We start from the raw sequence: 24,864 nt of genomic DNA, 5'->3' as shown, positions 1-24,864 counted from the left end.
TGCCATTGAATATCGTCTTTCCTCGAGATGTTGACAACCACTCGAGCCAAAAGTGCTAAGATTTTATTACTATAAGTAAATAAAATTATGCAGTTATTATGACGTAATATTGTTGGACACCAGTCAGTGTGCTCTATATCGAGTAGAATAATATGCAGTATAAATAATAATATATACCAGGGACCGGTTGTTCAAAAGCCAGTTAATGCTAACCCAGGGTAAAAAATGCCTAACCCAGGGTAAAATATTATTAATATTTAAAACCTCGGTTGATTTGCGTCGCACAAAGCTCGGTTAGCGATAACCCTGGGTTAAAATTTATAAAGAATTAACGCTCCTAGCTAGGTTGTCTAACGTTTTAATCGTGGGTTAACTTCAATTCAAAATGGATGAATAAGGAGCGGAAACACGTACAATTCTTCATGAATTTACCACTTTTGAGCCGTTTTACTAACAGTTTCGGAGCAGAGAATTATTTAAGTCTGACTTCGTTCGGTTTAAGCTGATGTATTGATTTATTTATCGCTTCAATACAATACATGATAAATAAATACAACCGCACAAATTGAAACATCGTAATCGAAATATTGGTTTCAGATGCCAAAATTCGATTCTCTAGATTGGCAGCAAGTGGTTAGGCTACGTTTGTTCCTGAATTTAATAATCAAAGAATGCCTCAAATTCATTCATTAAATAGATTGACAATATTTCCTCGTCGCGTAAAGTTTTCACGCTCGTTTATTGACCAATCGAAAGCGTTCTTATATCCAATTTAGTTCTTAAAATACTTTTAATCCTAGGTTAAATGTTTAACCCTGGGTTAACCAACCTTTCCGCTAGCCCTGCTTTGAACAACACCGGCCTGGTTTACAACCAACCCAGGCTTAAACTTAGCCTGCTTTTGAACAACCGGTCCCAGATTTGTCTATATGACGTCATATATAGCTGTAACTGATTACGTAATACACATATATTCGTGCGCGAAACATAACCAATAGCCAAAGCATAGCCAAACCTGCCCAGTGTCGAAACAATTTACAGCAAGACCACATGATTGTATCGAAGTTACGTATATTTTTTGGCATTGCGCATAAACAACTGCATGCGCAGAACCACTATATAGGAAAAAATTGCTTTTAACCGCCTACTACACATGCATGAATAAGTATATATTCACATAATTCAAGGTATAGTAAAGTTGAAAACATAACGGGATTGTTTAGACGATTTCATTCTAGGAACAATAATTGAAATACTATAGAAATTCATGCATGCAGCAACGCCTCGCAATTTCAAACCAAGTACACAATTTTCTGAGCCAACATGCTCCTAAACTTATGTTATGAAATGACACAAAACTCAAATCAGTCTTATTATATTTTACCGAGTATATTATAGCTAATATTTCAATCATATTCAATGCAAAAATACAATTATGCTGCATTATACCAAGGCTGAATAATGCTTTAAAATCGAAGTTCCAAACGATTAAAACAGCACAAAATCTTCAGAGACAAAGAAAAAACCTGAAATGTTATTTTACTCTGTAATGCAGTCGACGGCTGAAAGTTTTATTCTTTATATTAGTGTGTATTTTTATATCAAAATTCAAAATAAAACTTTCAAAAACACAGGTTTATGCATTTGTTTCACAGGTTTATGCGTTTAATTGTACAAAAAGCTGAAAATTATACAAGGCTGAAAATTAAACAAATCAACGGCATAGAAAGCGTAAAATTATACAAATAAAGCTCCTCCGGTTAACCGCGAAGCAAATAAGAAATAAACAAAGTAAACACGTGTAGATATATATATATATATATATATATATATATATATATATACCCTTTCAAAACACTTATAAGCTTTCATATTATGAATTATTTCTCTTACACGGCTTTGGCTTGACTGTATTTATGTTCTTCTTTGCTATGTGTCATACTTCATATATCTTGTTTCTTATCATTTTATTTTGCACAAAGTTTATGAAACGCTTTTACAAAAAGGTTTACGAAATGACAGTTAAATTGCTGACGTTCTCAATGAAATACAAACTTTTTGTGTTAGCCAATCAGAACCTTTGTTGATTACCAGTCGTTACTCGCGCATGCGCACAACTTACAAAACCCCCAACGTCGACCGTCCATGACAAAGAATTTTTGACATGGATTCCGCTATGTTCTGCCGGGTTCCGGGTGTAATTCATAATCTCCGAGCGGAATTAGTACCCTCGCAGGCGCTCCGCGCCCGCTCGGGGATTATTTGATTCCACATTATATTGAGTAGCTAGCCAGTAATATAGAACACCCCGTCTTTTAAAAGACAATCATTTAGCCCTTGTCTTAATTGAAAAGCATTATAATTATTGCAAATCGTCACAATCCCTATATTGCCTTTGATACCTGTGGAGGGTAATGTGTTCCGTAAGAAATTATTGAAAGTCAAACTGGGATTATTTCAACAGCTAAGAAAAGGCCATCCGGGTTTTTAATTTAATTGTCTGGACGTTTTTTCATCCAACATGGCACCCAACAGTAAACAGGTGTCAATGTCTTTAGATACATTATTTTCTTCGGGTGGCTAAATAAACATGCACTGCTATAAAAATTATGATAAAATGAAAATTGAATTATCCTTTGACGTTATCGTCAATTCCGTGTGACAATTCATCACTGAAGAATCGGCCTTGTTGAGAGGAAAAATAATTGTGTTAAATATAACGTTTCCTTGATTTGCTATTGAAAAGGTTAGAGATAGTGTGCCAGAGAAGAATGCCGATGCAGAGTAATGAATGCATTATAATTATTGGTAAACGGTACACACATAAATTTAATTTATTGGAAATTGCATGATACTTTAAACAAGGGGCAAAATTTTAATACTGGAATCGTAGCTATCGCGAATTTTCCGAAAATGTCACCAGATAAATCTACCCGCAAAATTTCGACCAAAAAATTCCATGATATTCAAGTGGCGGCCGCGGATCGGCTGATCTACTTGGTCAAAATGATGCCATATCTTTCCCTCCCAATATTCTATAGACGTACAAGTATGATACACGATCGCGTGATAACGAGGCATGTCAACTGCAGCACATCACATTAGAAGGGCGCGATTGCGCATTGGTCAGTATCGGTAATTGTCAGTATTGCGAAATAGCGCAACTTATGTAACTTCAATCCTAGTGTTCGTGTTAGAAAGTAGAAACTCAAGAGCCGCCGATAGCTAGTCGTGTCCAGCCATATATGAGTATAAACCAGAGAGATATTCCGGTAAAACTCTCAGACTTGGAATTAATATTGTAAAATCCGGTAATGAAAGGGCGGAGCAAATTGGTTTCATCAATGGTTCTAATTGATCCAAAGTGATATATGACACCGAGATAATATATAAGACTGCTGTAGAAGAGTCGACCAGACCAGTGCACGAAAAGTTGCGCAAGACTATAAACCGCTAAGTTTTTTTTCCATAAACTAGCTGATTCCAAGTGTCAGTGATGAGCTTTAATACCCGTGCACGACAGCCGATTTGTATGTTTGTGATGTAACATGCGTATAATCAAGTATGTAACATTTGAGGTTCACCACTGACAATGGCGGAAACATGTACATCGGTTGTCAAAATAAATTACAGCGAAAATGATTTATAAATAATCACTATATATATACGGGGTTCGAGGCCCAGGTTAGGGGTTGATTACATGGTGTCTTTTCATCCCGGGCTGAGTTTCAGCCCGGCAAACCGGGGCCAAAGTATATTTCAGATACATGACAAGTTTCAGCCAGGGCTGTGTTATGACACGTCAGAATTATTTTGAAACCAGGTTGAAATTTCAGCCCGGGCTGAGTTTGTAAAGGCTGGTAGTAGACCTATTTCGATTCTTCGAGCGCTTTAAAATCCCGAGTGACAATAACTTGACCTTTAAGACACTATATGACTGCACTTAAAAATGAAATAAACAAACGAAGAAGCATTGTGAAGGCGAATTTTTCTGTCTGGCTTTAATTTTGAGTTGAAACTCAGCCCGGGCTGAATTCTTGTCATGTAATCGCGTGCGCGATTTTCGGTTAGAATTTTATAACAACCCCGGTTATATCCGGGCTAAAAATACCCCATGTAAACAGCCCCTTAGTGGAGAAAAATTTAGGTTGATTCTATAGCGCCCACGTTAATTTTATAATTCCTCAGTCACGATCGCCTTTTTTGGATTGTAAATTTCATGCTAAATTAGATGAATTGAATTAATCCTCGTGTGGTTGTTGACTCAAATCACACAATGACTAATGGCAATGCCGTGAATACTATCGTCACATGTCGCCAATTAAATTCATTTTAATTTCAGAATTAAATTCAGATTTGATCTCGACAGGGTCCGCGGAAGATCGTTGATGGTGGATATACTCATCTATTCATGTTCAGCATTATTACTTTGTTTTGAAGTTGATGCTTTTACGCTCTGCTACCATTATTATATAAATATATGCCTCTCCCCCACTTAACGATTTTCGCGGTGTGTGGATCTCGAGTATTAGGACGGCTTCACGGTAGGAACAAATATTTCAACCAAGTTGCGGAATCACATGTCTTTTAAGTATGACAGAAGTCCAGAGGAATTAGGAAGTTTGGATTTTTCTACCATACAAGCTGTGCAGATTAACGTATAAAGCGCTGCATAGCTACGTCTATCAATTGTAGTTGTATAATGTACGTACTTATACTGTATACCTGGCATACTACAATTGTAGACAAAACCCTTGAGACTACATTGAGGAAATTATCAGCGTTATGTCCCTGAATCAACTGCATGTAACGCGCCCCCTCATGAATCAATATTGTTTCGAGTTGTATTGAGATATTTGGTGATTAATTGGGATAATTCATATAGTCTCAACAGGTTGTGTGCAAGATTGTAGCAATGTATGCATGCAATGCTTTCATGTCAGGTGTTTACCAAATTTGTAATTTTTTTAGATAATTGTGCAAAGAATATAAAAATACTTCAAGCTATATTTCACGCCGTGTATTAGGCACGTGAAGAGGTCTTAAATTACCAACATAGGAATATCGGTTGCTGCAACTGCCAACTTGTCACGCGATCGCTTCTTGTCCCAAAGCCGATCTGGCTTTCATGTGAAAATTATTTTGAATAGATCGTGTGAGGAACACATTTCCCTGTGTACATGCAGAAAATATTAAAAGAATTTTGCCACCGCAAATGCATTATAGAGAATCGGTCAAATGCTAATTTTTCTTTCAAGGATCGGTAAATTTCGAAAAAAGACTTTCCTCGGGTGAAGAGCACTTGAATGACTTGTTCTTTTGTTCATCTACGGATAAAAGGACAGTTAATTAATAATATTTCTTCGCCTGATTTCTCCGTTAGGATTGCAGAAATAAAATTTCAAATGCATTCGATTTTACAAATTTATTGCTTAAACTGTATGCCGTGACGTAGCTATAGCCTGATGATTTAGCCCAAATTTTCATTATTCATTATTTTCATGCAGTCAGTGAACAGGACTAAAATGTCATGCTGACGGGGCCACTGAGTTTATTGATGAAAGTGGCTGTATGAATTTGGACAACTTGCTAATTGCAGATACATCACAATGCTTTAGCCTCTTTATAACAGCTTTACTATCAATTATTAAATATATTGCATGATAGGGCATAATGATCTTTATGGGGCTTAAATCATTCATGCACCAAAATCGTCGGAAACGCCGATCAGTGTCATTTCTCTTATATACAATAATAATAATTTTTATAATGCCTTTTTATTTGCACAAAATATTGAAGAAACCTGATATTGCAACAATTTACATGCTTCAATAAAATGCACTTGCACATTCAGCTGCAAATTGACACAACCAAAAAACGCACGAACAAGCGAATTGACCTTGCATGAAAGGGCGAACCCTAAATATTGACCTTTTAACATACTGTTATGATGTTTATGATATTTATACGTCAAACCACTCTAATTGTTGAATCAAAATCTATCAATGGATTTGTCCTCTGGGAAATCTCTGTGAGGGTTCCGCGTGTGTTTCGAAATTGATATAATATCACTATAGTTGATTACAGAACCGAAACATGTATAAAGATCCGCCATATTGTACTGAATAAATAAGCTGAATGTCATCATCATAGCTTTGTTTTCTTTGTTTCGAACAAAGAATTCCCACCTGCATACAAAATGCCTAGCTTGCACATGCACACTGGCAACATGCACACTGGCAACATGCACATTGACATTAACCCAACATCCTAATGAAACTTAGGCCCTGTCTACACTAGTGCGTTTTCGTTTGAAAACGCATACATTTCGATGCGTTTAGGCCTTCCGTTCACACTAATACGCTCGAATACGCTCAGCATATAACATAACTATAGTTAATTACAGAACCGAAGCATGTATAACATGAACATTGATATTAACCCAAGATTCTATCCAAACTTAGAATGACGTATCCTTATAAAGGCATATACTTAGGACCTTTCGTTACCGTAGCAAGTGCATGGCTAATGTAACACTCTCCATCAATATTGTGTCTGCATGTAAACAAGAAAGACTGATCAGATCACAAATACCTATAGTTTAAAAAAGCGAAATTTAGTTACTCGCATTTGGTTGATACGAGATATTTTCAGCTCGCGTGCAAATCTAAGCTATGCACTTGTCATCAGTTTAAAGACAGGGATTTTTGGAAGTCTAATCTTAAGAGATGCCATTCAGCTCTAAACTAATATAGCAACTCAAGTCTCAAATCTACCACCACTACACCTCTAATTATAAGCGCTCGAAGTATCACCCCCGCTAAGACTCTTATATAGAGACGGGTTTTACCGCAATCACAAATCAATCACCAGCATTTTGCAAATGCGGAAAATTTGAACTATAAAGAACAACAAGGATAGGATACAGCTTTGTGATCACAAGCACAAACACAAACAAAATCGCATTTCAAAAGTCATGCAGGGCCTACGATATTCACTTCAGCGTGAGGTAATGCTTAAATTTATGATCCTGCAAGAAAGACCGTACGGGCAGGTGCAGTTTTTTCACATCTCGCTAGAATTCATCTCTTTAGTTAGCCATGTTCTAAGCTTATGCATATTATGACGTGGAAGAGCCTGACCAATATCGCCGTTCGCTTTAATAGAAGGAGCACTTATTGTTATTTTGACGTATGCTTTAAAATTTGGGTTTGATTAATGAATATAACATGCAGTCATATACACACATTAATTCAATTATGCCCTGCAGCAATGCAATTGCGCAATTATATTTCGGTCTTTTCAGAAGCCTTCGAGAGTCTGTTTATACATTAAACCCTATAGAGCTTTGCTTTCTATCACGCTAACATCCTTTCCGTTTCCATCCGGTGATTTAAGTGTCTTGATATTACAGCATTACAATTTGTTATTGTTCCACATGCGGTTTGCAGAAATGAAATTTTTCGCTATCAAGTCCTTATTGTCATATATATTAGACTCATAATCGGTACGGATTGATTTCTAGTTTTCATTTCTCTAATAATATTCAATAGATTTTGTTAGAAGTTTTAAAACATCGTCATTGTGATCATGCATTTGGATAACACCCGTATATTCCTGAGGAATTATTTATTCTCGCACCGGGAATTAATTTAACAAAAGCACTGTGTTGGACTACGCGTATTCATGCATGCGTGGAAAATGTCCCCACTTCAACACACATTGCGTGCATAAAGACTAAAGAGGAATCGCTAGGTTACCGGAAATGAACTGAGCATGCGTAAGCCAAGATAGTCAGCATAAAGATCTGCACGTCATTGAAAATTGTCACTTTGGGGTTGCAGAAGCAGCGAAGCACACAGTACCCGTTTAAACATGAGCAAACCTGATCGTATTAGCCAATGGCTCCCTTCAGATAGAAAGGTGATCGACAAATGGCTTGCTGGGTTACTCAAAGAACTTGAAACGAAGCACAAGGATCAGATTGACTTGATTATGAAGGAGCACCCGCCAGCCGCAGATGAAGATGCAGCCTCGAAAGGCCATCCGCACATTCACGGCCCACACCACCATCATGAGATGATCAACAAAATGGCTCTTCATCCTCCTGTGGCTGCACTTCGAGATAAGATTATCAGTGACCCAGGTACTTAGGGACAGCGCAATTGCATTTTATAGCTGTGCACAAGCAATTCACTTCTGCTGGTTTTATACTTCATATATTGCACCAGATTAATAGCTACCGCTCTTCAAAGGAGTTGCACAGGTCCGATGAGTTTCCTTTCATTTAAACCGAAATTGATGTTGCTACATTGATTTATTGTCTGTACCAAATCTTTTACTAACTGTTCTCCAGACCGTAATGTCAAAATCAAGGAGTCTCTTATGGCTCGGGGAAAATTTAGAACCACACCCTGCATTATCATGCCACGTCAGGGGACTTGTTAAACGTAGTATTAATCGGTATAATGCAAACGAAAACATGCAAATGATGCGTAGAATGGGATATCTCTGTTGCAACAATTAAAAAAGATTAAATGTGCACATGATTTAATCACCACTCCGGGTTGAATTCTTTGTAAACAAGGGCGACTAGATATTAGCTTATAAATTAGACTTCGAGGTGTTTTTTGTTTCATTTTTACGAAAAGTAGAAGACAGGCAAGCCATAGAAAACAGATCTTGTCGAAAATATTAATTTTCACCTGCGAAATAAGCACACAAGCGACTATATTCGATTGAAAGAAATCGGGTGATTACACGCTCTAATTGTTAATACATGCATATATTCCTCAATTTGAATTTTTTTTTTCTTTACTTGTTTTGACACATTGCATGGATGATTCGTGTATTATTATAGCGTTTTCAAAGCGGATTGTGTTCTGAGTTACGAAAAATATCATGAAAAAATACCAGCACAGCGGGTGTAAATTAAAAGCTTGGCTATACGCCAATGCATAGTTACAGTTAGAACCAATTAAATACTCACGATATATGCAAGAATACATTTGCAGTTTGCATATGCCGGATTTCGCGTAGCAACGAATTCCAACGAATTATGACATGTGAATTAGGAGGAAATTCAAGGCCCTCTTTGTTAAATGGCCGCCAAAATTTTGGAAGCTGTAATCGTGCAGGATTTTGAAAGTTTTATGTTGCAAATTTCGTACAAACAGCAGCTGCACCCATCATTTATTATTCGTCCAATATTTTGAGCTTCAGTGCGCTAATTTTTTCATTGTCGTCAACATTTGACACCTGTCATAAAGACACTGGTGCGATATAAGAAGACAGGCCCATGCCTGGCCTGATGCCATGGGGTGTTATTTGTTTAGTAGGGCTGGGCGTTTAGAATTACGAGAACGTAAAAGGGCTGGTTAATTACTGAGAAGGAACAATAATCTAGATGTTCTTTTTTTCGGCCGTGTAAAGAAATCTTTTTAAAAGACGGCCATTTAATTGCGGCCATTTCGAAAACTGCCTTTCCATAATTCAGCTTACTGGAAAAAATATACTGTTCTTCACTATTTTGACAATTATGCGGCCTTAAAAATTGCATTTGTTATTAATTCGACTACATTAACCTTTTGCATGAGACCTAATATAACAGCCCGTATTGGAAGTTAGTGGTAAACCTTCAGTAAGGAACAACAAGCTAGATGCTCTATTGCTCGGCCGTGTAAAGAAACCTTTCAAAATGAGGACCATGTAACCCCAAAGATGGCCTTTGGATAATTCTATTCACTGGAAATTAGCGCTATTTTGACTCTTGCGTAGCTTTAAAAAAGTGTAAACAAATATAACCAGGGGACAAACGCAAACTTCCAGCCGTCTCTTGGTTTCCAGGTCCAACTTTTTTTAGTCCACACTCCTCGCGATGCCGTCGAGGCTTTTCGCATTGTTTTCCTTACGACATGATTGTAACGTTTCATCCGGGTTTTAGTTATTATTATTATGTTAACATATTGTGTGACATTCGTAATGCAATATTTTTTTCGTTCTAAAGAACTCTATAACGTCAATAATGAGAGCTCTCCGGGTTTAATAATATTGATATTCGACTTATTTCCGCTAATGTCAAAAGTGAAAGCGCGATATTAAACAGGCTTCTGATTATTGACATAAAGAATAAGTACTCACTAAATATGAAACTGTACTTGCCCAAAGTTTTACAGAGTGTAACATTCTTGCAGAAATTCTAGGACATACCTCTGTAATAACCTAACTCCGCAATAACTATACCATGGTTTAAATTTTTCGCAATCCTTATTAATATTCTCTCACTTTTCGGAGAAAGACGAGCTTCACAGATAGCATCCCTCTTCCTGTTGCACATTGCATTATAAACGAAAGGCCTCACTGCCCAAATTCTGCAATAAGAATGCCAGTTATTCAAAAGACAAAAAATCATCACTGCATATGACAATTTCCACTGCATGCATATAAAGGAAAATATCACATCCCCTAGCTGCTTTCGAATATCATGGGATGGTAAAACTTACTCGGCAATCTATACTTGCAATAATAAATTGTTTCATGCCGCATGTATCATCGCTTTTGCATGCTACATGTATCATCGTATTAGCTAAGATTTTGCTAAAATTGCAAAACTGTGTAATATAATTATGATTTCGTGGAAAAGTTAAATTATATTTTTTATTTTGATAGAAATAAACATGTTTTTCCATCAAATGTTCTGGCAACAACTAACGCTGCCAGATATTTCGGAAGGAAAGAAAATCTGGTGTTGGCAAATCATGATTCTTCTTATCAACATGATCATGAGAAAGGCACCCGAGTATAACAAAACTGGTTTGGTTGGTTTTCCAATCAACGTGATCTTGAACTGGCCAATGGCAACTACGGCTGGTTTTGCTGCCTTCCTGAACGACAAGGTAAACAACGTAAAACTTTCAGTGTTTGAGCTTGATTGAACATCTCTATCAAATCATCGAATATCGCCAGCTTGTTAACAAGCAGCTTATTTGTGTCTTAGCCAGAAGACAGCTGCCATATATTTACCCTGGCTTTGCATGCACCTTCCCGACATAGTCTAGTACAACCCGTCTTTGCATTTATTTATAGTTATGACAAATAATTAACAATTATTATTGAATGAGGTTGAACATGGCCTAAACCAAAGCCGAAAACAAATATTCAGAACGGCAAACCACGTTTGATAATCTTTTATTTCAACAAGACTTTGTTCACTCGCATTTTTCGTTTCAAATTTCCTCGTTGGCACTCGCTGTAGTCGTCATTGATGCACACAGTACATTGTTATACAAAGTGTTGTTCAACAATCTTTGAGAAGACCAGTTTCGGTTTTGCTTGGTCAGAATTTTTGTGCAAGCAATCCCTCCCTAGAAAAAATTGGTGTGTCGTCCCTATCGATACGATTAGCTAATCAAAAACTGTAAGTAACTTTAAATAAATTAACATTACTTTTCTTAACAGGTGAATAGATTATTCAAGGACATCCTGAATTATTGGGGCGAATTTTTGTCCAGCTATGATTCTACCTATGTCTTGAATAAAGACAAAGAATCAGGTTGGTTTGGTGAAGATGCGATGGCAGCAATGCCAAATTTTGTTAAAGAATTTGAATGTGATCCTACTAAACCCCACTATGGCTACACATCGTGGGACGATTTCTTCGTTAGAAAGTATCGGCCTGGAATACGGCCAGTCGAATCTCCTGATGATGACAATGTTGTAGCGAATGCCTGTGAGTCTGCACCCTTCAAATTGATAGATAAAGTTCAACAACGAGACTGGTTTTGGGTCAAGAGACAGCATTATTCACTAGGTAAGCATATCAAAGTATCGTCCTTGAGCAGCTTTTTTTCTTTCCTTCAGAAAGCAAAGCTCGTAAAAAAAGGAATACGGTAGTGAATACCTTTATATCTACTGCTAATGCTCTTTCTGATGATCATCGCGCGAGTGCTCATCTTTGGTTCTTTTGTGTGCGATATTATAATTTATCATCATTTTATTAAGATTTAGCATAACTGCTTCACATCGTGCATAGATGTAGACTTAGGTACTGAATAATACGTTTAATTCTTCCCGCCGCTGCCATGAAAACATAACACAATAATATTTGTCTGAATATCACCTTTGGTTTTTGAGTCTCTCGCAAGCAATATTCAAATATTGTATTCTTGTAAAAGGTTATAGAAAAGAAGTCGATCTATTTAGAAGTGCTTAATAGGCATAAGTTTATATGCTATTAAAATAGTAATAGTTAAACTCCTTCACTCTATAGCTTCTAGCCTTCAAATCACCAATTCCAAAGTTTGTTTGACTGAAAACATTGTAGAATTATATACTATTGTGAAGCCTCAGATCATGTCATGTCATCACGACTTCATTAGGATATCACTTATCTATTAATATTCGCATAGATCATTTGCTCAACAATAATGTGATGGCAAGAAGGTTTTATGGTGGAACCCTCTACCAAGCCTTCCTCAGTGCAACCAGCTACCATCGGTGGCACAGTCCTGTCTCTGGTCACGTTGTGAAAACAGAGTTGGTCGATGGTTCTTACTACAGCCAAACTTACAACATTCGAGACGATCCTGCATCTCCCAATGAATCTCAGGGTTACATCTGCCAAGTTGCTGCAAGAGGTATCATCTATATCCTGGCCGACAATCCTGATATTGGTCTGATGGTTTTTGTCTCCGTTGGGATGTCCGAGGTCTCCACCAATGAGATTACCGTGAAAGAAGGTGACTACATTAAGAAAGGAGATGAAATTGGAATGTTCCATTTTGGTGGCTCAACCCATTGCCTCATTTTCCAGCCGTGGGTGAATGTTTCGTTTGATTTACGTGATCAAAAGCCTGGCACACATAAAGATCTGTTCAATATTCCAGTACGATCAAGAATAGCAGTTATTTCTAAACCGAAGGGTAAAGGAGGCAAATGACATTGTCATTCATACTTGACTTTTTCTCTTTCATTATTTGCTGCTTGGTAATTTTTTATAACCATACTTAAGGGGTGTTGTAGGGTGTTTGTTTAGCATTTGTTTAACGTTAGCATTATACACGGTAATTAGAAATGGGCTTAATTTTGCTTTTTCTGCATGATTTCAATGATCGCATTGTTGTAAAATCTGGCAATTGCAGGGATGAAAACCGCATTAAAGGTTTGGGAATGAATGTTCCTTATTTGATTTTTTTTTTCAGTGTAATTTAACTACAGATACGTATGTGAGGCTCAATTAATATAAGAAATGTCCAAGTTTTAGCTTAAATACCTATACATGGGAAACATTAAACCTAATCGCGGGAGATACAGATTTATTAGGAAGACAAGTGTAATAGTTTTCTTATTTATTTTTTTTGTTTGAGCCCCAACAATTTTTACAAGTATAATAATTTCCTGATATTCATGCCTGCATGGGGCCTTTTCTGTCAAACCACTGAGCATGGGGCCCGTTCCTCTACTATAAACTTTGATACGAAACAGTAGCTACATTCATGCATTGATTGACATTATATTACTAATGTAACCAACAGTACGAGGAAAAAGTGTTTTCATCTTTTTTGAACTAATGACGGATTTAAGCTAATCATTTAACCAATCGTCATTTGAATTCGAAAACAAGGTGAACATAAAGTAGAAAACCTAGAACATAGCTATATTGCAGCTATAGGTTTGACTTTTCACGTAAAAATTTGTCGGAATTAGCCCGCCAACAAGTAACATAATTATTATGTATACATGCCCCTTACGAAAAAAACACAGGTAATTCACATGTGTTTCATATGTGGGTAACATGTGAACAGATGTGGTTCACATGTATTCACATGTGGTTCACATGTCTTCATATGTGGTTCACATGTCTTCACATGTGAAAAGTTTTGACAGATTGACCACACATGCAAATCATATGTGAACCACATGTGTCTCCCATGTTTAAAACAGGGGATTGACATGTGATCACATGTGATTCACACGGCAATCATATGCATCTTGCATTTCATGTGGCAGCTAGACTTAATTAAACAGTATGTATAGTTATAACTGTTATAACTGTTATAACAGAATCGGAGTTATTAATTGTGAGTACAACAAAATCTTAGACCAAAGCACACAAAAAACGAAAGCAAATGACTTGAAATCAATTTTTATTGTCAATGCTAATTAAAGTAAACAATCCTCTAATATATTATATTCTAATACTAGAAATACATGCATGCAGCAACCCCTCGCCATTTCAAACCAAGTACACAATTTCCTGAGTTAACCTGACCTAAACTTATATTATGAAATGACACAAAACTCAAATCAGTCTTATTTTATTTTACCGAGTAGATTTATAGCAAATGTTTTGCCCGTTCAATTTTGCTGCATTATACCATGCCAGCAATAAAGTAACGGTTTAAAATCGAAGTTTCAAACAATTAAAACAGTACAAAATCTTCACAGACAAAGAAAAAACTTCAAATGTTATTTTATTATGTAATTGCAGTCGACGCCGGCGGCTATAAAAGTTTTATACTTATATATATATATATATAATTATATATATATATATATATATATATATATATATATATATATATATGGTGTGTATTTTTGATACCAAAATTCAAATTACACTTTCAAAACACTTTTTGAAGTTAAAGCAAAGGTGTAACAGCCTTTCACAGGTTTATGCGTTTGCATAAAAAGCTGAAAATTTATCAAATAAACGGCATACAAAGCTGAAACGTATACAAATACGGCTCATTCTTATTGCGAAACAAATACGAAAGAAACAAAGTGAACACGTACCCTTTGTCTTTGAAAACATTTATAAGTTTGCAGATTATGAATTATTCCTCTTACACGGCTTTGTCTTGACCGTATCCACGTTCATCTTTGCTAACTGTCATGCTTCATATAATATCTTGTTTCTTCTCGTTTTAGTTTCTTTGCACAAAGTTTATGAAACGCTTTTACAAAAATGTTTACGAAATGATCGACAGTGTCGACAGTTAATATAAATTGTCGACAGTTAATATAAATTGCTGACGTCCTCATTGAAATACAAACTTTCTTAGCCAATCAGAACGTTTGTTGATTACCAGACGTTACTCGCGCATGCACATATTTTACAAAACCACCCAACGTCGACCGTCCATGAAAAAGATTAATTTGGACAACTTTGGATTCGCCTATGTTCTACCGGGTTCTGGGTGTAATTCCTAATCTCCGAGCGGAATTAGTACCCTTGCAGGCGCTCCGCGCCCGCTCGGGGATTATAAGATATTAATTAAGTATAATGCAAAACGTCATGATATATTCTTAACAACCATTTTGGTACAAAACAGCATTTTTCAAGAACTAGCATTTTGCTCTTAAAATTCGTTTGCTTTGAAGGAAGTAACATTAGGAAAAACGCCATAAAAACACATTCAAACACAAAAAAATAAACCATACAGATTTTCTAGAAAATACTCAAAGTTGAATTTGTCTAACTAGGTTTTATTTACTTCTTTAGCTAGTCTCTGTCCACAGTGTTATTGCTAACATATTATGCTATTTACATTACACTCATCCCTTATTTCTACAAACTTATCTACAATGTCTCCTAGCCTAACAATCATGAGTGCAGTTTCAGCTTCCAACACCTTCCAAACATGGCTACAGAGTCTACCGCATCCACTAGTTGCTTTAAGCGATGATGGTTGGCTCAAGTATACAAGTCTCGCAAAAGCAAAACAAAGCTCATTAACCACAACAAACATTCGAGAATTACGGGTATACTGTTCGCAGTGTAGCACCTTGCCCCCAACAATGGGCAAGATCTGTATTGGCGAAATCATCAGTGACTATAGAGCAAAGAAGGGCGACCAGCACTAAATCTCACAAAAGTGGAACTGATTATAGGTTGGTGTGTGCTTTGCAATGGAGCATAAGAGGAAGCTTTGCTTATAGAGATATATTAGAGTTGTTTATATTTTTTTAGATTATGTTACTAAAAAATTTCCAAGCACCTGCAATGAGTCGGCAATCAAGTGCACCATGGCACAAAAGTGCAAGGATATCAGAGTATCCATGGGGAACAGGATGAAAAGACAGGAAGAAAAAGAATAAGGACAGTAGAACATTAACTTAATAAATTTAATAGTCAATCTAATATACTTGTTAATCTTTAGTTTTCTATACTTGATATTGAATTCATAACATTGTAATCTATTTTTTCAATGAAATATAATTTTACTGATTTTACTTACTGTTGCTTTTACTTGTTACATGTGTTCAATTTTTTTTCCTAGCATGAATTTATTTATGTGAATCACATGCAAGCCTGCATGTCATACATGGTAACCACATGTGAGTCATATGTGATATAACCACATGTGAGTCATATGTGATATAACCACATGTGAGTCATATGTGACATAACCACATGTGAGTCATATGTGATATAACCATATGTGAGTCACATGTGATATAACCACATTTGAGTCATATGTGATATAACCACAAGTGGTTGTTCCAGTTTCACATGTGAGTCACATGTGATTCCACATGTGGTTTTCACATGTGTTTTTTTCGTAAGGGAAGCTAATTAGCAGCCTGGAAGTTCACAATTTCAATAAGCAAGAGAAAAATGCATTGGCCTCTTGATTATAAAGGAACTGACCTGAATTAGACAAGGACAAATGTCTCATATCACATACGCCATTTGTGTATTCCTGAGAAATTGATTAGTTTCCCATCAACAGTAGTTTTTTTTTTGAGAGATGGTCCATCAGGATAAATTGGGCCTTTTTTTACTTAACTTAAATTACTTAATCAGTTTTTGCAATCCAAATTCCAAAACATTTCCTGAAATACATATGATGGCAATAGTGTACTATACCTGTCAGCCAAGGCCAATGATTCAAATATCACTATCACTTTTGTAGTTTTTATTTTAGACTCCTTTGTCTAAAAAAACAAAAACAATTTAGAGAAATAACACACGACTAAAAATATTCAAAAAATTTAAAACAAGGTTCAAAAAAACGCTCTCGATCGCCGATTGGCAAGTACACGAGTTGCCAATCAGAACTAAACGACAGATTTTCGCATGTTTTCAAACGGATTTATACTACATAAAATCTGTAAACTGCAATCGGGTAAGCTTTTAATTTCTTTTTAACCATCCTCAAATATATTTCTCGCCTACTACATGATGAACGGCAACTTTGTCTTTGTTTCTTAACGTATCGAAAACAATTTCCTGTCGACCGTTGATCGGCAGTTGCCAACTGACTTGCCAGTCACATCTCAAAGATTTGCACAAACAAATAATCAAAATATTATAGAAAACTTTGTAAATACCTTTTTAGCTTCAAAATTGCCCCGATTCCTTGTGATTTTAGTATTTGCTTAATGTTCATTAAAGCAGGATTGTTTATAAAACATTACAGTAAAACACACGTTCAGTCGTTTACAAAACAACGAATCCAACACGTTTACTGACAAAAAGTGACCGGGGGAAAAATCACTGGTGTGGGCTCAATATTGAGCCGTGTCAGTGATCATTACCATGGCCAGTTTGGCCTATATCTGGCGTCAGCACGAAAAATCCGCCATGTTTCTTGCTTCACTTTTTTGACAGGAGCCGGTCCTCCAGGAATTATTATATAGCTCAGTGATGTTACCCACCACGTATAGGGTAACTTTTCACGGGTTTATTTACCCTGTAAGTGGTGGTAACTTTTATGTAATGTGATTTATTTACGCATATAGATATATTGCCAGCCATGAATTTTGCATACCCTTTCCGCAGCTCAGTTTTCTGAGCATAATAAAGACACATTAAATTTTACGCCGTTTTGGGATAATTTTGGCTAGGAGTAATGGTTCTCCTAGCCGCTTTATTTCTGTTAAACAAAACGATATTTATTAATACATTGCATTAAAATTCCAAATATTTACGCTCAGAAAAGGGTGGAGGCAAATTACCGCCAGCACCTGTAGATACGGCCTACGACCATCACTAATTAAGATATAACGTTCCTTCCTCTATATATATCAGTTACGGTAAATCGTCCAATGTACATAATTTTTAGCGGAGGCTTTGGGGAGGAGGTGGGTTCAACTTTAAAGGAGCTCTGTCTTTTGCGATGTCACGCTTAAACTGACCGTTTGTGGTTTGGGTATATTCGGTCTTTGTTAGTTTTCGATTTGCTGCTGGCCATTCACCACCTTTCCCATATTGCGTGCCATCCATTACCTGTCGGTCTTTTAGATTGGACGCAAAGCCCATAATATAAGATTTTTAATTATCGTCGGCAAGGCGTATCCCCTTGGGGGTACACCTTGCCTTAGTAGTCTATTTATAAAATCACATTACATAAATTTCTTATTTCCTTCGTAAATATTTTGTTTTATGTAATGTGATTTATTTACGCATATAGATATATTGCCAGCCATGAATTTTGCATACCCTTTCCGCAGCTCAGTTTTCTGAGCATAATAAAGACACATTAAATTTTACGCCGTTTTGGGATAATTTTGGCTAGGAGTAATGGTTCTCCTAGCCGCTTTATTTCTGTTAAACAAAACGATATTTATTAATACATTGCATTAAAATTCCAAATATTTACGCTCAGAAAAGGGTGGAGGCAAATTACCGCCAAAACAACGAAGCAAAGCAAGTTGACCCCACCCCAAGGAAAGGGATGCATTCAGAAAGTTTCGTAATACAATAATACAGGATCAGCGGTCTGCGCGACCTGATAAACGAACATGGGCAAAAAGGCACTTACAAAGCCTGTGAAAAGGCATAGATTATCGCCCTTGCTGATAATCTACACTTAACTGATATTAGTTTAGCAGAGTCACAACATTACCGCGCCAAGAAGAAGCTTCTCCATCACCCTGTTATAAGCACTTTATTTCCCCCAGAATGCAAACGATCGCCCTTGCTGACCATGTGCAAGCTGAGGAAGAAATAAAATAGCCGCGCAATTCGAGCAGAAACTCCCCGCAGGTTTTCCGCTCGAAAATTCATCCAAACTATGTTGATAGGGAAGAAAAACGTATATATTTGAGGAATGCGTTCGATTTCCAACGCCCCATAGTTCGAATTTGGGCATCCGAGTGCCCGTGTTCAGCTGCGTGGGAGGCGGCGCCTATTCGAAATGAATGAGACTTATATTTGGAAGTATCGAGTCCACAGAAGCGGAAAGCCTTTTTAAGAAGATTGGCAAACTCGTCACATGAGACTGGAATGCCCAGTTGTGATAGAAAAATAGCTCCGGGCTGGGCGCCTCGCAAAATCATGTACTCCTCTAATAAGCGAACAGGACAGCATGCCGTTTGCCTGTGAATTTCCAAACTAAAAGGTCCACTGTTATAATTGTGCTTGAAATCCTCGAAAGTCAACCTTATGCCTGCAACCCGGCCATCATCGGAAGATAGTTTGGAGAGATGTCGCAATTGAAGGGGTTGGCTATTTGACTTCTTAGTTATTTCTCCAATTCTCAGGAACGCGAAAAATGCTAAAGAGCACATTGCCCGGAATTGACATATTTGGTACGGTGACCCAGCAATATGAGGCGCAGCCTCAATAAGACGATTGAGAATTGGTAAAGTTATAGGCAACCTACTATCTAAGCGGAAGCCTTTCTTACCATACCCCTTTAATATTTGCGTTACGTAGAAAACTCTCGTTGGATCCGGTAGATCGGACATGCGATGAGTATAACCCAGTGCAGATACATAAGTATTAACTGTTGAAGAGGCGTACTTGAGGTCAAATAAGTACGCTATGAATAACGCGACGACTGAGGGCGACAAAGGCAAAGTGAACGATCCCTCATTAAAAATTGCCACATGAAATTGCGCAAAAAGTGCCCATGCCCGCTTATAAGTCGGCACTGAAGAAGGTTGCAAGCTACTTTGAGCTAATTGAGAAACTATAGTCGCCAATTTTCCGGCAGCAGGTGAAAGGGAATAGGCGTTGGAGCTCGATGCATGTCGGCCGGCGCCAATTGTGAAAATTTTTGGAGCTGTAAACGAGACAAACAATCAGCTAGGACATTTTGTTTACCTGGTATATGCTTTGCTTTGAATAAAATATTGTTTTCTAAACAAACCAAAACCATCCGGCGAACGAGTGTCATGATATAAGAATCCTTTGATGTTTGCTTATTAATAACAGACACCAAAGCTTCATGTATGTATGTAAAACCTTCTTTAATGACGCTAGCCTTATCAACAAAAGTTGGTTTCCATAAGGGGCGTCCAAAACACAATAGAACATTTACAAAAGATAATAATATATCTACATAGCTATTTACAAAAGAGAAATATATAAGTAAGAAAATAGATTAAGTTGGTGTGATCCGGCCGTATGCTAAGATCTGTACATGATTGAATCTTAATTCTATTTAACAATTCATTTGCTTTACAATATTTTTGAAAGAATAAATAGATTGCGCTTCCTTAGCTTCTTGCGAAAGATTATTCCAAAGTTTAGCACCACTGTACTTAAAACTTTTTTTCAGAAATTCTCGTCTCGGTTTTGGAAGAGCCAAATCAATGTGACAGTTTCTGAGGTCATAATTATTTTGCAAAAGATTCCTCCTGATGAATAATTCTTTCAAATTAGGTGCGGTATAATCATTCAAAATTTTATATAATAATGCTGCCTTGGTCATACTTCGTCTGGAATCTAAATTTTCCCAGTCAAGTGCCCGAAGAATATCATTATCCGTGAGAAACAAGATACAGTGATTGCGCATTTTTGATCCCCATAAACACAGGCTGAGGACAATCGGATATAGCTCTAGAACGGCAATATTGTAACTCCGCCAGTCAATTGGCCATGCGCCATAGCACCAGTCGCAACCAAACAGGGCCCCAAAACCAATACTACCCGAAGCGTCAGTATATAAATTCAAATGGGAGTTATCACGCCAATGGTTGTGCAAAAAGAATGATTTGCCGTTGAAATTCGACAGAAACGTTTGCCAGACACGAAGATCATGTTTCACACTTTGCGTTAAGCGAATAAAGAAATGAGGGTGTGAAATGCCACGCGTTAGATCAATTAGGCGTCGCAGGAATGCGCGACCTGGCATAATGACGGAACATGCGAAATTAAGTAATCCAATTAAGGACTGAAGTTCTTTGAGTGTAACCTTTTTACGAATTAAAAAGCGTGCTATAGATTGAACACATTTCTCGATTTTATCAATCGGCAATCGGGCCTGGAATTGTATTGTATCTAATTCAATCCCAGCGAACGTTAAGGTTGTTGAGGGACCCATGGTTTTTTCCGGTGCTATAGGCACGCCAATGAAATCACAAAGAGCAATGAATAATTGTAAGTTTGTTTTACAAGCAGAATAATCCGGTGCAACAAACAGGAAGTCGTCGAGCAAATGAAGGAGTTTGCCGATGTTAAGCCTTTCCCTAGCGATCCATTCGATAGACGTACTAAAAATCTCAAAAGTGCGACACGAACTGGAGCAACCCATTGGCATTGCCCGGTCGTAATAATACAAACTCCGCCATTTTATGCCTAAGAGGTGATAATCCGCTGGGCTGATAGGAATGATTCGAAAAGCATTTTTTATATCTGTTTTTGCCAGGAAACAACCCCGGCCCGCTTTTTTAATAAGTTGAATAGCGTCGTCAACGGTAGCGTACCGCACAGATGTTTCGAAATCGGGTATACCATCGTTAACCGATGCTCCCTTTGGAAACGATAAATGATGAATCATGCGAAAATCACCCGGTTGTTTTTTAGGAACCAGGCCCAAAGGCGAAACCCGAAAATTTGGAAAGGGCGGAGAATTAAATGGCCCAGCAAGGCGAGATGCCTCTAACTCTTTCGTTAATTTTTGGTCAACCGCTTCTGGGTTGTCAAGAGCAGACCGTAAATTTTTTGCTTCAAACGACTGTTCTGCGCCAGAGAAATGAATGCGAAAACCCGAAGTAAATCCGGAAATTAGTGTATCAACAATACTTGGATGATAACCTTCTAACAATATTTGTAAATTATGAAGTTTTACGGGTGTTGGCAACGGACTTTGTTGAAATAGGCTTAGGCGATCGATCAGTGGGAGATGGTCTGTTGTTGGCACGAAAATTACAATTCACGGCACGGTGCGATCCGTTGCATTTAAAACAAATGTGCTTGAAATCACAACCGGCACAAAACGTTCCGCGATGAAACTTAAAACAATATCCCCGAGGAACAGACACCTTTGAAGGGTGGCGCGTATAATTGTTGCCTTGCGTGTTCGGCTTAGACGTAGTGGGATATTGAGATTTCAACCATAACTCCCAGTGAACGGTCGCCCAGGGAACGCGCGTGGCCTGTGTTTGGCGCAAAAACCGAAAATTCTCATCGTAGTAAAACCAATTATGACCCCTATTGGCCAAATCCTGGATGATTTGACAATATTTCATGAGCGCGGGGGACTCATGAGGGTACCGTTGTGTATAAATGGAAACAAAAATATGAAACGAACGAAGCCAATCGCTAATAGTTTTGACCCTTTTGGATTTCGCAGCCGGCTCAAGAAGAAGAGAAGCAGGTTGACCGTTGTCAGAGGTCCGTACACTAATCTCGTATTTAGCGGCCGCGTCTGGGCCACCTGACAAAGTACTTATATCGACAAACTCCTCATTCCATATTTTAAACTTTATTTTATCCGGAATCCGTGAATCAAGAGGCAAAGCGGCAGAGTGGAACGATTCCCGTGGACCCGAAGCACTTGAACATGGAAGAGAAAAAGGAGTGGTCTGACCTGTAAGGTTTTCTTGTATGGACGTGAGCGCGTCGTTGACCAGAGAATCTGCATTGGGACCCTGGTTTGAGATTTCGATTCCGGAGGTAGAATCTGTTGGGGCAGACGCCATTGTGGATGTTGAAGACGCAGAGGTTGGTAAGAAGCCAGCTAACTTTTGCGCGACTGCCTCGGTAACCGAAGACACCAGTGTTGAGATAAGCTCACTCGAAAGAGAGGGCAAAGCCACATCACTCACGGGCACAGTTGACGTTGACGGGGTGGCACCAACAGATACAGCATTGGGAGAACTTCGAGTTCTGCGAGATGTTGTTGGTTGGTTCTGAACAGACTCTCGCAAAACGGCTGATGGAGCGGCGACCCGCTTAGAACGACGCACGGGTGGCATTCTAAAAAATAAAACTTTAAAAGCAGAAATAGATACTTATGGCGTGATGAGTTAAAGATAGTAAAGCAACCGTACCCAAATTTTTGTCGTTGTGCGAGAAATAAAACTATCCCCCGTAAGGTGAACATTCAATAGTGAGGATTCGTTCGTTATTAATTTTGTCGTAATTGAAAGTTGGAATGTGTGAAAGAATGATTATAAAACGTCAGCAGGATGAACATGGCAGATCCGAAGACCGCCGCACCATTCACCCTATGGCCAACAAAAAACTCACAAAAAGTGTGAGAACTCTCATATAGAGGAGAGATAAAATCAAACGTCAGCAGGATGAACATGGCAGATCCGAAGATCGCCGTACCATTCACCCTATGGCCAACAAAAAACTCACAAAACATGTGAGAACTCTCATATAGATGAGAGATAAAGACAAAGTCAAACGTCAGCAGGATGAACATGGCAGATCCGAAGATCGCCGCACCGTTAATCATATGGCCAACAAAAATCACAAACAGTGTGAGAACTCTCATATAGATAAGAGATAAAGATAGAATAGATAAAGGCGCTAAGGCGCTTCATAAGAAGTAATCACGAGTAAAGTTTGTCAAATTTCAAGGTTATAGCAAAGTAAATGTAACGTACGACATGCAGCTTGTTATATATATATAGAGAAAGAATTTTATAACATTTTAATTGCTTGAAGAATTGCCCCCCGATAACTTCGGTATAATTTATATTGCCCGATTCTATTAAAATGGACCCCGTCAGGTAGAAATGGCGTCACGGAAGGTCGTATAAAGCCATGGTGTGTCCATAAGAACACTCTCGGGACCTTCTCTAAAACTACCTGTAGGTAATTATTTAGCATTAAACGCTGCTTTTCAAAAAGAGGGTTGTTCTTTCGCGGGGAAATCAGGCATACGCATACCAATTTTACGCGATATTGATCTAGCATTAAAGCAACCAAGTCGTCAATGCGTGAACCGACTGTTTCGGGCCTTAAAGCGGACAAATCGTTCGTGCCTATCTCCAGAATAACAATATCTGGGGCACACCGAGAAACTACCCCTAAATCAAATTTGCGGATCTTCTCCACTGTTCTACCCCCTATACCGTGTAGATAAACTCTCGCTGTGCCCTTGAGTTTAAAGGTCGGGCACATGCGAATATCCCGCTTACGTTTCAGGTCGCACTGTAGGCGACGAACAAATGAGTGTCCCAGGACCAAAACTTTTGGGGGTACCATTGTGTATTCGTAGCTACTATATGTATATGCTATATTAATATATAAATATATATATAGAAAAACAAATATAACACTTCTGTAAATACCTTTCAACTTTAAAGGAGCTCTGTCTTTTGCGATGTCACGCTTAAACTGACCGTTTGTGGTTTGGGTATTCGGTCTTTGTTAGTTTTCGATTTGCTGCTGGCCATTCACCACCTTTCCCATATTGCGTGCCATCCATTACCTGTCGGTCTTTTAGATTGGACGCAAAGCCCATAATATAAGATTTTTAATTATCGTCGGCAAGGCGTATCCCCTTGGGGGTACACCTTGCCTTAGTAGTCTATTTATAAAATCACATTACATAAATTTCTTATTTCCTTCGTAAATATTTTGTTTTACCCCGGCGTTCCCCTAAAGAGCGTAATTGTCATCGCTTTTTTCATCACACCTAGAAGTGGGGCAACAATTACGCTCAAAGGAGGAAA

General features: G+C 37.8%; 2 protein-coding genes across 2 annotated transcripts; one reads left to right on the top strand and one right to left on the bottom strand.

The window, feature by feature from the left end:
- The first annotated feature begins 7,820 nt into the window (after positions 1-7,820).
- Positions 7,821-13,186, top strand: LOC114540879 (L-tryptophan decarboxylase-like). The gene is made up of 4 exons (XM_028560891.1): positions 7,821-8,146; positions 10,669-10,895; positions 11,458-11,809; positions 12,408-13,186. Exons 1-4 carry the CDS (start codon positions 7,876-7,878, stop codon positions 12,935-12,937), a joined length of 1,380 nt encoding a protein of 459 aa, XP_028416692.1. The 5' UTR covers positions 7,821-7,875; the 3' UTR covers positions 12,938-13,186.
- Positions 13,187-21,517: 8,331 nt separating this feature from the next.
- Positions 21,518-24,512, bottom strand: LOC114540889. The gene is made up of 2 exons (XM_028560900.1): positions 24,481-24,512; positions 21,518-23,152 (listed from the first exon to the last, which is right to left on the bottom strand). The coding sequence occupies exon 2, from the start codon at positions 23,149-23,151 to the stop codon at positions 22,009-22,011; it is 1,143 nt and encodes a 380-aa protein (XP_028416701.1). The 5' UTR covers position 23,152; positions 24,481-24,512; the 3' UTR covers positions 21,518-22,008.
- Between the last annotated feature and the right edge of the window lie 352 nt (positions 24,513-24,864).

This window comes from Dendronephthya gigantea, unplaced genomic scaffold (genome assembly GCF_004324835.1).
Source record: "Dendronephthya gigantea isolate DGI-Jeju-01 unplaced genomic scaffold, DenGig_1.0 000003F, whole genome shotgun sequence".
Taxonomy (NCBI): Eukaryota; Metazoa; Cnidaria; class Anthozoa; order Malacalcyonacea; family Nephtheidae; genus Dendronephthya; species Dendronephthya gigantea.
Note: the sequence above shows the minus strand (reverse complement) of the source record. Positions and strands in the feature narration are given on the sequence as shown.

Bases quoted from the DNA above. Each gene is read 5' to 3' on its own strand.
- LOC114540879 (XM_028560891.1), top strand. From the start codon at position 7,876: ATGAGCAAACCTGATCGTATTAGCCAATGGCTCCCTTCAGATAGAAAG. The intron at 8,147-10,668 runs GTACTTAGGGAC...TTATTTTGATAG, and splicing joins TAAGATTATCAGTGACCCAG to AAATAAACATGTTTTTCCAT. The intron at 10,896-11,457 runs GTAAACAACGTA...TTTTCTTAACAG, and splicing joins CTGCCTTCCTGAACGACAAG to GTGAATAGATTATTCAAGGA.
- LOC114540889 (XM_028560900.1), bottom strand. From the start codon at position 23,151: ATGCCACCCGTGCGTCGTTCTAAGCGGGTCGCCGCTCCATCAGCCGTT.